The 12,934-nt window shown below is 41.8% G+C and overlaps 1 protein-coding gene across 1 annotated transcript; it reads left to right on the top strand.

Annotated features, from left to right (window-relative positions):
• Window positions 1–1,935: 1,935 nt before the first annotated feature.
• Window positions 1,936–8,049, top strand: LOC123978490 (C-C chemokine receptor type 3-like). Its single transcript, XM_046061728.1, has 3 exons — window positions 1,936–1,985; window positions 2,085–2,277; window positions 4,980–8,049. The coding sequence occupies exons 2-3, from the start codon at window positions 2,111–2,113 to the stop codon at window positions 5,836–5,838; spliced, it is 1,026 nt and encodes a 341-aa protein (XP_045917684.1). The 5' UTR covers window positions 1,936–1,985; window positions 2,085–2,110; the 3' UTR covers window positions 5,839–8,049.
• Window positions 8,050–12,934: the final 4,885 nt, after the last annotated feature.

Here is a 12,934-nt window from a genome sequence, read left to right as displayed (position 1 = left end):
AAGGCCCTTTGTCGTCGCTTTTTAAAGACTTGGGTAGCCCTTTTGCATCAATTATTGACGTTTAGGGATCCACAGTCAAGTTAGCAACGCTTAGCAACAATAAATATGCAATATCCGGTTACACTTTCAAGATAAAACGTAACGTTTCGATACATTGCCATGTTGAAACGCGCATAATTAAAGTCGTGAAACGTTGCAGTTTCGTTAGGTTTAGGCACAGAAAGTACTTGGTTGGGTTTAGGCAACAAAACTACTTGGTTAAGGTTAGGAAAAGATCATGGTTTAGGTTAAAATAGCTATGTATGTCAATTAAGACTTAAGTTAACTAACGTTCATGTAAATTTACCTCACTCGCCTAAATAAAAACATTTAATGTTTTGTTTCGCACGGGACACAAACCCTGTTCTCCTGCTTCAAGGTCCGGGTTCTGGCCCTCTATCCACCCCAATCACCTCCATACTTCGTCTTTTCTCTTAAATATCATACTTGCCTTTACCATCAAAAACTGACACAACAGGGCTTCCCTCAATTCGTCGAACTATGACGTCAAAGGGATCCCTAGTGCGTCACAAACTGACGATTATGGCTCTTGACCACGCGTCCATATGTGACGACTTGGGAGTGAGACCGGGTTGTTACTAAAGGTGTAACAAGATATTATAAAGGGCCTAGTTAGAAATTAACCCATTTAATCCCATCAGGTACTGAGTGAAAGGGAAACACATTGAGGAATCTTTCAGGACACGTATAATTTTGTGTTTTTATAAATGTTATAATACAGTTTTAGTTCACGTAAAAACGTCTTTACATACTACATAGATAATGCCACTCTAATACTGGACAAACATTTATGACAGAGAAATATTAGTCTATAATGAATTTCAGGCTTAACTACCATTTAAGCAACTTTCCAGAGTTGTAAAATCATGTCTCAGTATCCAGGCCTTAAAAGTCATGATTCTATTACTGAAATGATTCCATCATCTGGATGGTGCAACAAGGCAGCCCTTTTACATTGTTTTTTAAACGCTGTGCTGTTTTTGGTCTGAACACCTAATTAGGCCAAGTTCAAACTATGTGATGAAACTAATCCGAGGTGCCCTGCATAACTTTTACAATACTTGTGTTAGCGGAGTCCTTTCAACAGTCCTGCAGATTATCCAAGGTCACAGCCTTATAAGGGACCCACTTGGTCTTTATCGAACATGATAATTTTGTCCCTGGTCTTCTGCATTGGTTTGCTACTCCTTGAATTCTCAGCATTATTCCAATATCAATATGGTCACTGCAGTTAGTCAAATGTGATTTTAGTGACATATTGATATGAAATGAACACATGCACTTGTTATAGAATCTCAACTGAACAGTCCAGAGAGGAGACAATAATTCAGATGGTGTGTTATTACAGCAGTGGTTCTCAAACTGCGGGGCAGGCCACTCTGGGGTGGCATTGATGTTGAACAGACCTAAAGTTGCATGAATGTAATTCATGTGGTGGCATAAACAAACAAAAAGCGCTCTGATGGAAGCAGGGATATTTTGTTTACCTGAATCTGTTGTTTTGATTCAGTCGCCTGTTTTGTTGAATGAGTGATAAACATGAAATCAGGTTCTGGGGGCTTGAACTTTTTTCGGCTTTTAAAGGGGGAAGTGACATAAAAACTTTGAGAACCACATCGCTACAGTATGTTTGACTTTCAGCCAATCCCTTCCCCTTATACACCCCCTCATCCACACACACACACACACACACACACACACACACACACACACACACACACTTCAGTTAAACTTCCTCTACTTCCTCTACACACTGACTTATCTGGCTGACTTATCATAGAGTGAGTTGAAGTCACTGTGAGTCAGACAGCTGTGGCCTTCAGACAACAAGCAGAAGCCTCTCTAGTGGCCAGTTGGTAAGTTAGCTCATTCCCACAATCTTTTACTTCCTCTGCTCCTCTGAGGATCTCAGCTAAACACTATCTGTATGCCTTACAGGAGCTCACATGCATAACTTATATAATCTTTTCTACAAGCATTTCTAAAGGATTGATCACTTTATTATTTCATTTCTCTTTCGACAGATTGCCTGCTAACATCTGAGAAGGAGATGGAATATAATTATGACTATAATTATACTGATGAGCCGTCCACACCGGTGTCACCATGTAATAGGGACGGTGACAACAATCTGGGAGCCCAGCTATCCATCCTCTACTACTTTATGTTTGTCTTCAGTCTTTTTGGCAACGGGCTGGTCCTGGTCATCATCCATCGGTAAGTGGGGCAGCAAAAACTTTAAGCCTGAATGAAAACACCTAGTACATACTTTAAAGGTCATTTAAAATTTAAAGTTTAAGTTTTATTGTCACTTTCCCAATATATTAAAAACACACAGAGGTGTGAAATATTGTTCCTCTTCATCCCACAGTGCTACATATATGACAAACATGATAGAGACAATAGCTGGAAAAGAATCTGTCACAAACACATTTTTGGTTTTTCAGTTTAAATCAGTTATAGGAAGCAAGTGTATGCATGGGCCTCATGTGAAGAGCTGTAACAACAGGCCATTTTTGTTGTTTACAGAGCAGCCAAACAAACTCACATTGTCAAAAACTTTTTGTTACAGAAAGACAAAGAAGTCAGTCATTTTTCATCATGTTATAAGCAACTGTGACTACAATATAGTTGGTTACCTTTGTTGAGGTGTTGTACATGTGCAGCTTGTTATCTAACAGCTCGCTGTACTGCTAGGAAGTTGGAGTGTTATGTTGCCCGGGATAGGACTATTTCAAGTATTTTGAGTTTTCTTGTTGGGGATCAACATAGGTGCAGGTTTGGTCATTAGCTGAATTTCAAAGATATTATTAATGAACATTAATAAATACAGGGCACCATCCTGGAATCAGGGACCAATAACGAGACCTTAAAACAGTTTCAAAAAGGCTGTTTACATATTAATGATCAGAATCAGAATCAGAAGAAGCTTTATTGCCAAGTAGTGTTTTACACATACGAGGAATTTGCTGTGGTGATAAGGTGCTTCCACGTAGACAAACATACAACAACATAAACAAATGTAGAAATATAATAAATATGGAATGAAAGAACAACATTACAGATATATACATGTGCATTATTCTGGGTCTGTGCCATGCAGAAGTAACGCAATGGAATAGAATATTGTGTACATATAAATATATAAACTGACAACATAAAAATATACAACAACAAAGATCAACAATCAACAACAAATATGTGCGAAATGCCAGGTCTGTGCCCGACACGAGATGAAACAGTATTTACATGTGCAGAGACATTTGTATGTCTCTGCACATTGTATGGGGGGAGTGTCAGTAGGGGACCCGGGCCTTGTTAATGACGCTAGTTGCAGATGGGAAGAAACTGTTTTTGTGGCGAGAGGTTTTGGTCCTGATGGACCGCAGCCTCCTGCCAGAGGGGAGAGTCTGAAACAGTTTGTGTCCGGAGTGGGAGGAGTCAGCTGCAATCTTTCCTGCTCGCCTCAGAGTCCTTTAGGAGTACAGGTCCAGAAGAGAAGGAAGATTGCAGCCAATCACCTTCTCTGCAGAGCGAATGATACACTGCAGCCTGCCCTTGTCCCTGGCAGTGGCAGCAGCGTACCAAATGGTGATGTGGGAGGTGAGGATGGACTCAATGATGGCGGTGTAGAAGTGCACCATCATTGTCTTTGGCAGGCTGAACTTCTTCAGCTGCCTCAGGAAGTACATCCTCTGCTGGGCCTTTTTGATGATGGAGGTGATGTTCAGCTCCCACTTGAGGTCCTGGGAGATGATGGTGCCCATGACAGTGGTGACTCGGGAGTCACACAGGATGATGGGGGAGGGTGGAGTTGTGCTCTTTCTGAAGTCCACAACCATCTCCACGGTCTTCAGAGCGTTGAGCTCCAGACTGTTCTGGCTGCTCCAGGTCACCAGATGGTCGATCTCCTACCTGTAGGCGGACTCATCCCCACCTGAAATGAACCCGATGAGGGTGGTGTCGTCCGCAAACTTCAGGAGCTTAACAGACTGATGACTGAGGTGCAGCTGTTGGTGTACAGGGAGAAGAGAAGGGGGGAAAGAACGCAGCCTTGAGGGGAACCGGTGCTGATGGTCCTGGAATCAGAGACATGTTTTCCCAGCTTCACGTGCTGCTTCCTGTCCGTCAGGAAGTCAGTGATCCAGCTGCAGGTGGATTCAGGCACGTTCAACTGAGAGAGCTTGTCCTGCAGCAGGGCCGGGATGATAGTTTTAAAAGCAGAGCTGAAATCCACAAACAGGATCCTGGTGTAGGTTCCTGGGGAGTCCAGGTGCTGGAGGATGTAGTGAAGGGCCCTGTTTACTGCATCATCTACAGACCTGTTGGCTCTGTAGGCGAACTGCAGAGGGTCCAGGAGTGAGTCTGTAATGGATTTTAGGTGGGACAACACAAGGCGTTCAAAGGACTACATAACCACAGAGGTCAGGGCGACGGGTCTGTAGTCATTTAGTCCAGTGGTCCTTGGTTTCTTGGGGACAGGGATGATAGTGGAGGCTTTGAAGCAGGCTGGCACATGGCATGTCTCCAATGAGGTGTTAAAAATGTCTGTGAACACCGGAGACAGCTGATCAGCAAAGTGCTTCAGAGTGGATGGGGAGACAGAGTCCGGCCCAACTGCTTTGCGGGGTTTCTGCCTCCTGAAAAGACCGTCGACTTCCCTTTCTGTGATGGAGAGAGGAGGGGAGGGGGTGGAGCTGGCCAGCTCTGAGGAGGGACGGGAAGTTAACAGAATTCCAAGTTTTGTGGACAGACATATTATGCCACATTTTAATAAGTTAAAGATGTCCAAATTTACTTCCCTGCCACCAACCAATCACACATGCAGGGATTCCACTGAAAGCACCTCTAGTTAGTGTGAAACAGTAACAGTCAAAAATGCTCGTGTGACCTATAAGCACTGTTGTTTTTTTCCCCAGGTTTGAGAAGCTGAACACTGTAACCAACATCTTGCTGGTGAACCTGGTGGTGTCCTCCCTGATCTTCATGAGCAGCCTTCCCTTCATGGGTGTTTACATGCAGCTCTCCAACTGGATCTTCGGCAAAGTCATGTGCAAGATTGTTGGCAGTGTCTACTACCTGGGCTTCTACAGTTCTGTCCTTTTTCTAGCTCTTTTGACCTTCGACCGACACCTTGCAGTTGTGTACTCCTTGAACGTGTCACAAGTGAGGAATCAAAAATATGCAGTAGTCTCCTGCGCTGTGGTGTGGCTGGTCAGTGGCCTGGCATGTGTCAAGCAAATGATTCTCCACACCACATTTACTTATTTTATTGACAACAAAACATACTGTCATGACTATCCTGGTGAGGTATCTCATATTAATGTGAGGCTGCTGAGAGCATCTGGATTTTATCTTCAACTTTTCCTTTTTTTAATCTTCCCTCTGGTTGTTATCATCTACTGCTACGTTAGGATTGCTATCACTGTCATTTCATCCAAGATAGTTACCAAGTTCAAGACAGTCAGGTTAATATTCATCATTGTCCTGTTGTTTTTTATTTGCTGGACCCCATTCAACATTGCACTGCTGATGCATGATGAAGCTACATCCTGTGAGGAATCACAGAAAAGGGGCTATGCTCTTCATGTCACTCGTAATATTGCCTACATTTACTTTTGCATCAGTCCCATCTTCTACACATTTGTTGGGAAAAAGTTTCAGAACTATTTTAGACAGCTGCTGGTGAAACATTTCCCCGGGTTGAAGAGGCATGTTTCTGTCAGTCAAAACAGCAGAACCAATATGTCCACAAAAAGTACACTAAATGAGCTTTAGGAAGGGGAGATGTTTGTTTCTCAGTAGTGCCATGTGTTCAACAATGGGTTTAAAAACAACTGAACAACAAACAGCTGTAAGAGTTTGTATTCTTCTTAGATTGTAGCGGTGGAGAGTAACGAAATACAAGTAGGGACACCATTTTGCCTATAGCAGGATTAAAACTGAAATAACCGACTTCTGTGCCCAACCCTAGTGAGAAACAAATATGTGCTGTATAAAAATTTCATGAGACATTTCGATATGACACAGTTTGGTTAGCTATGTTGCTAATTTCACCATTCACATGTCGTTTAGGAGATGTGTTTAGAGATGGTTCCACTCCTGCTCTGCATATACAAATCTTTTTCTTCTGTCTTTTCCTGAACTGTTTGTACATGATGCACCAGTGATTTCCAAGGTTTGGTCTTGTGTGGCTTTCCTATTCCAGCAGTTCATTTACAAATCCGTTTTGGTGACATTCTGCATTGTGCATGTCACAAACAATGCAAGCGTAGGGAAATATTGTGGCTATGGTAAGAGTAGGGAAATATTTTGGCAATGGCAAATAACCTAAAAGTAAGGTGTGGTTAAGTTTAGGGAATTAAACACTTGGTTAAGGTTAGGAACAGACAGTAAGACAGTAATTGGTGGAATATTTGGAGGGAGAGAGATAGCAAGTTCCATTTTGAGATGTAAAATAACAGGAAAGGTGGTAGTGGTACAGAGATCAATGAAAATGAAAAATAGTAATAGTAATGATAGCAATGTCAATGATAATAATAAAAGGCTAATTATAATTGTAGCAGCTGGTGTCGAGCAAGTACATGGGGGCAGCAGGGAGCCACAGATGCAGACCCCGAAGATTCAGACCCCACAGCTCTGAAGCCAGAAACACCTGCAGAAATTGGTGGAAGGAAAGAGGAGAAGGACGAGAATGACTGATAGAGATGGAAGAAGTGGAGTTAGTAACATGGATTAATGGGATAAGAATGCCTACAGATGGAGAGGGAGAGGAGGAGAGAGGAACCTTACTCCTTACTTCCCCTTAGCTACATAAAGTGCACAGGCACTCAACATTGACACTGGACATAGATGATGTGCTGCAGATTTGTTCAATATGAACATAATTACTATGAACGCTTACAACTATATCAAAAGTTAGTTAAAGTTATAGTTCTGCCTTGAGACACTTTGTGGAGAACTATTTATGGTCAGCTTGGGCCGTTTTTTCCCTGCAAGCATCCTTTGGCAGAAGAGATTATTGACAGCGCTGATGATGTTAAACAAAGGCCAAGTTTTCTGATGCTGTTAAGAAATAGCTGCTGGTCATCTCTGCTACAAACCTCCTGCTCACCATGATCATCTTTGCCTATCACAGTGAATGAAACTATGGTATTTAAGTGTGTCAGCCCACATTTGGTCATACTGCACATTTTTCACACAACATAATAAGTTATCTGCACCAGCAAGCATGACAGAATTAGAGATTTTGAGCTTTAAGACAAGATTTATTTGATAAAGACATAATACAACCACCCTATCCCTACATGTAAAGGGATTTGAATGTTATGCCAAAAGTGGTTAGCTCTGTGTAATTACATACATACATATTGCCTTACTAGTAGCCACATTACCTTACATCTCTATGTGGAACTTGCATGGTGCTACTGTGTGTTCTCTCTCCTCCCGCTCTGTACTATACTATTGAAGTGATAAAGAACTTTCCAGGTAACCCTTACCTAATACTAATGCTACTACACCTTACTAAAATGTCACTATGATTTGTAAAAAACAAACAAACACGTATTTGTGCTTAGTGTAAGATAGCACCTGACATTAGATCATCTATAGGCTATCCTAATATAGTGCGCTTCCCCAGAAACAATGAATCAAGTGTGCACACTCATTGTCCAGTCATTTTCCACGTGACCTTGAACCTGCTTTGGACTATTTGTCTTTTGATTTTGTCCATGTTTTATGCTGGTATTATTTTTTAAAGATTTGCATTTATTAGATGTGTTTATAATGACTCATGTTCTTTGGAAAATGATTTAAAAGTATGATTCATTTACCAAACATTTATCAAGCACATTTTAGATGGAAATTACACAGTGAGGGTGCTGCTCCCAAAAAAGGGAGTTAAAAGCTTCACAGTTGTGTTTGGTTTGGTTTGGCTCTCACTCATTGCTGTCTGTATCTAAGCTATTTCAATAAATCCATAGCTGGCTACATGTTTCTGTTTTTCAAATCCTTTAACTTGTTTCCTGATAACTTTCATTTTAGATAGCAGTGATGAAGGGTTTGCGTAGTTGAAAAACATGATTTCCATGTTCATGTTTCGAAGACCTCCTGGTTGCATTACTGATCTGGACACATAACCAAGAATATGTTCTGTATATTGGATCTGCTCTTTATTTTGATATTAAAGAGCAAATATATCCTGCACATGAAAATAATGATATTAATGATATAATTTCACCCCCCGTGGTTGTAAACACCATTATTCATCATTTATTACATTCTGTCAGTGTGGTCCTGTGGGTCCTTCTCTGGCAGATCACCTGCCAAACTACCCTCCTGTATCAGTGCCTAATTTTTCCTTCTCTGGCACTGCTAAAATTTACTGTGTACGCTGCTCGGTGATAAATTGTAACCCAGGTTTAAATTTCTGCCATTCTTTCCACTGGAGGAAAGAGGGAGGGGAAATCAAGCTGTCAGGAATGAATAGGGGTTTCAGCAGAGAGTAATGTGTTCAGATAAGAGGGTTTTCCTTCCATTTTTCTCTGATATGTGAGTAAAGTCAATACCAGGGAAAAGTTAGATGAGTCTGACTGTCTTGTGCAGCAGAAATTCAGTATAAGCTGGGGGAGGCACAGTGACACAAAAACACCCATGGTGTAGTGTTAGCCTGTTGACTGCAGAATAATCCAATCTATTGACAGTGTAAAAGGGAACTCAGCTAGTGTGACCTGCATGTTAACAACAAGCTACCAGCTCACTGTTACGGCAGCCTCTAACTAGCAGCTAGGGAGGTGGCTGATATGATTAATGTTATATAATACACACACACACACACACACACACACACACACACACTCTAGGAGGGTGTGCTAGCTACAGTAGCTCCAGTCGAAGTATTGTGTTGTATTCATTGTATCCATATTGTATCCATTTTGAATTTTACGGCCATTTTTGGATGATTTACACACTTTGTACTTTAACGAACTCCTCCTAGGGATTTAGTCGGATCGACGTCAAATACTTTCACGCCAGCTACGAGGGGCGCAGGCTAGCAGGTCTATCCATGAAATTAAAAGTCAGACGAGCTCTAGTGTTACACAACCTGTTGAAATAAATAGGTTTATAGCCCTGCAGCGGAAGAGGATATTCTTCAATTCCTGCGCTCCCTCCCGATTCCTAAAATAGACTGCAACGCTCAAAACGTACTTAATGCTGAAATTACATTACGGGAGGTTGTCACGGCCATAAAGGTATTCCCAAGCGGAAAGTCACCTGGCCATGATAGCCTTGGCATTGATTTTTACAAAGCATTCATTGATGATGTGGCCCCCCTCTTACTGAGGATGTTCAAAGAATCAATAAAGAATAAAAAATTACCAGATTCATTATATACGGCAAACATCTCTTTAATACTGAAAAAAGATAAAGATCAGACTGATCCATCATCTTACAGACCTATTGCCCTTCTCGGTAGTGATGTCAAAGTGTTCACCAAAATATTAGCAAATAGATTAAATAAACATGTTGCAACTATAATACATCCGGACCAGGTGGGGTTTATCCCCGGGAGGTTTTCTTTTTGTAATGTCCGTTGGTTATTAAATATTGTATATAGAAGTCAAAGTCTGCAGTACTTATGCTTGATGCGCACAAGGCCTTTTTATCAGGTTGATTGGAAATATATGCTGTTAACACTAAGGGAATTTGGCCTGGGTCTTAAAGTCTTAACTCATGGGTAGAAATGCTTTATGCGCATCCAACTGCATAAGTTCTCACCAACCCAGACAGATCCAACCCTTTCAGTCTGTACCGTGGTGTTAGACAGGGTTGCCCTTTGAGCCCTCTGCTGTTTGCTTTGTGTATTGAGCCCCTTGCAATTCGCATCAGATGTAATCCAAAAATTATCCCTATACATCTGGGCAAAATAGATCATTATATAGCGCTGTACGCTGATGGCGTAATCCTGTTTTTATCGCAGCCTGAAAAGTCCATCCCACCACTATTGGTCCAAATTAAAAATTTTGGAAAGCTGTCAGGATATACTATAAACTGGCAAAAATGTGAATTTATGCCTCTAACTCAGTGGTTCTCAACCTTTTTTGGGACAGCGCCCCCCTATGCATTATCCAGGTCCCTTACCACCCCCCATCAAAGTAGATGTTTGCTATTTGCCCTGAATATTGTTGATTTTTTTTTTATTGTTAATATTGTTACTATTGACTGCTGACGTACTGCGGTAAGTGTGTCGACTCATTTCCGTTTCCGGTGCTTGTGTGTTGGTACCGTGTTGTGCTGCTCTCGCTAAATAACAGTTACATTTGTTAGATTACAGCAGCCAACTGTCCGCTAAACACTTATTCTTACAGTAATTTTGCCTAAGCACTCACAGTTCTTTCCATCTTTTAGTGACTGCTGTTCAATCTCATAGTTGTTCTAAAGTTTTGGTAGCTGACGCCACCGTACTTTAGCTTAGCCATTAGCGACTTTAGCTTAGCAGCTAGCGATGGCTTCTCCTTCTCCCTCTCTCTCTCCTACTTTCTCCTGCTCGGTGTGTCAGATGTTCAGTTACTCCTCTGCCTCCTTTAGCGGTAATTTTACGTGTAATAAGTGTAGTTTATTTGTAGACATGGAGGCGAGGCTCAGTGATTTAGAAGCCCGGCTCCGCACCTTGGTAGATCAGTCTTTAGCTACTGTAGCTAGCCAGTCCCCGGTAGTCGGTGCGGAACGGCCTGAGTTAGCCTCTGGTAGCCGTCCCCCGGCATCCCCTGTGCAGCCAGGAAGGGGGGGCTGGGTGACTGTTCGAAGGAGGAATAGTCGTAAGCATTCAAAGTCCACGGGGCACCATCAACCTGTTCACGTTTCTAACAGATTTTCCCCACTCAGCGACACACCCGCTGAGAAACCAACTCTGATCATTGGCAGCTCCATTTTGAGAAACGTGAAGTTAGCGAAGCCAGCGGCCATAGTTAAGTGCATCCCTGGGGCCAGAGCGGGCGACATTGAGTCTTATTTGAAACTGCTGGCTAAGGATAAACGTAAATACAGTAAGATTGTTATTCACGTCAGCGGTAATGACTCCCGGTTACGCCAATCGGAGGTCACAAAGATTAATGTTGAGTCGGTGTGTACATATGCAAAAACAATGTCGGACACCGTAGTTTTCTCTGGACCCCTGCCACATCTGACCAGTGATGTATAGCCGCATGTCGTCATTCCGCCGCTGGTTGTCGAGGTGGTGTCCAGCAAACGATGTGGGCTTTGTAGATCATTGGCAGACTTTCTGGGGAAGACCTGGTCTGATTCGGAGAGACGGCATCCATCCTACTTGGGAAGGAGCAGCTCTCATTTCTAGAAATCTGGCCACGTTTATTAGTGGACCAAATCCATGACAACCCAGAGTTGAGACCAGGAGGCAGAGTCGCAGTCTAACACACTTCTCTGCCCTTCTAATTCAGCAGTTACCCACCCAAAACCCTACGCAGAGTCGCAGTCTAACAGTCTAACTTCTCTGCTCCTCCATTCCAGGAGTTACTTAGTGAAAATCCTATAGTGACGGTGTCTGTCCCCCGACCATCGAAATTATTTAAATCAAAGGTAAACAGAAGAGGAGCTGTGCATAAAAACCTCATAAAAATTAAAACCACAAGAGCAATGGTCCAAACGAATAGGAGAGTTAAATGTGGACTCTTAAACATCAGATCTCTCTCTTCTAAAGCTGTACTAGTAAATGAACTAATATCAGATTATGATATTGTTTTACTGAAACCTGGCTGGGTGATGGAGAATATGTTAGCCTAAATTATAATAATAATAATAATAAATATTAATACTCACATTCCTCGAGGCACAGGCCAAGGAGGTGGAGTTGCAGCTATCTTCCACTCTAGCCTACTAATCAGCTCTAAACCTAAACTAAACTATAACTCATTTGAAAGTCTTGTTCTTAGTCTTTCGCACCCAAGTTGGAAATCACTGCAACCAATTCTCTTCGTTATAGTGTACCGAGCACCTGGTCGGTACTCTGAATTCTTATCTGAATTTGCGAGTTTTTGTCAACTTTAGTCCTTAAAACGGACAAAGTTATTATTGTAGGGGATTTTAATATTCATGTGGATGTTGTGAATGACAGCTTTAGTACTGCGTTTATCTCTCTGTTAGATTCCATTGGCTTCTCTCAGAGTGTTCATAAACCGACTCACTGTTTTAACCACACCCTCGACCTTGTTTTGGCATATGGTATTGAAATTGAACATTTAGTGGTGTTCCCACAGAATCCCTCTTTGTCCGACCACTGTTTGATAACTTTTGAGTTTGTATTGCTGAACTAAATTTTCTATACAAGATATCTGTCTGATAGTGCTGTAGCTAAATTTAAGGATGCGATTCCATCAGCTATAAATTCATTATCAAGTCACAAAGTAACGGAGGACTCCTATGCTAATTTCAGTCCCTCCCAAATTGATCATCTTGTTGATAGTGCTGCAGGCTCGCTGCGAATGACACTCAACTCTGTAGCCCCTCTAAAAAAGAAAATACTAAAACAAAGACGGTTAGCTCCATAGTATAATACTGAAACTCGCAAATTAAAGCAAATATCGCGGAAACTTGAGAGGAATTGGCGTTCCACCAAACTGGAAAATTCTCGTTTAATTTGGCAAGATAGTCTTAAAACTTATAGGAAGGCCCCCCGTAATGCCAGAGCAGCGTACTACTCGTCAGTAATAGAGGAAAATAGGAACAACCCCAGGTTTCTTTTCAGCACTGTAGCCAGGCTAACAGAGAGTCACAGCTCTATTGAGCCAAGTATTCCCATAGCTCTCAGTAGTTACGACTTCATGAGCTTCTTTAATGATAAAATTCTAAATATTAGAAA

This window comes from Micropterus dolomieu, linkage group LG01 (genome assembly GCF_021292245.1).
Source record: "Micropterus dolomieu isolate WLL.071019.BEF.003 ecotype Adirondacks linkage group LG01, ASM2129224v1, whole genome shotgun sequence".
Classification (NCBI taxonomy): Eukaryota; Metazoa; Chordata; class Actinopteri; order Centrarchiformes; family Centrarchidae; genus Micropterus; species Micropterus dolomieu.
The sequence above is the reverse complement of the archived record's forward strand: the minus strand, read 5'-3'. Positions and strand labels throughout refer to the sequence as shown.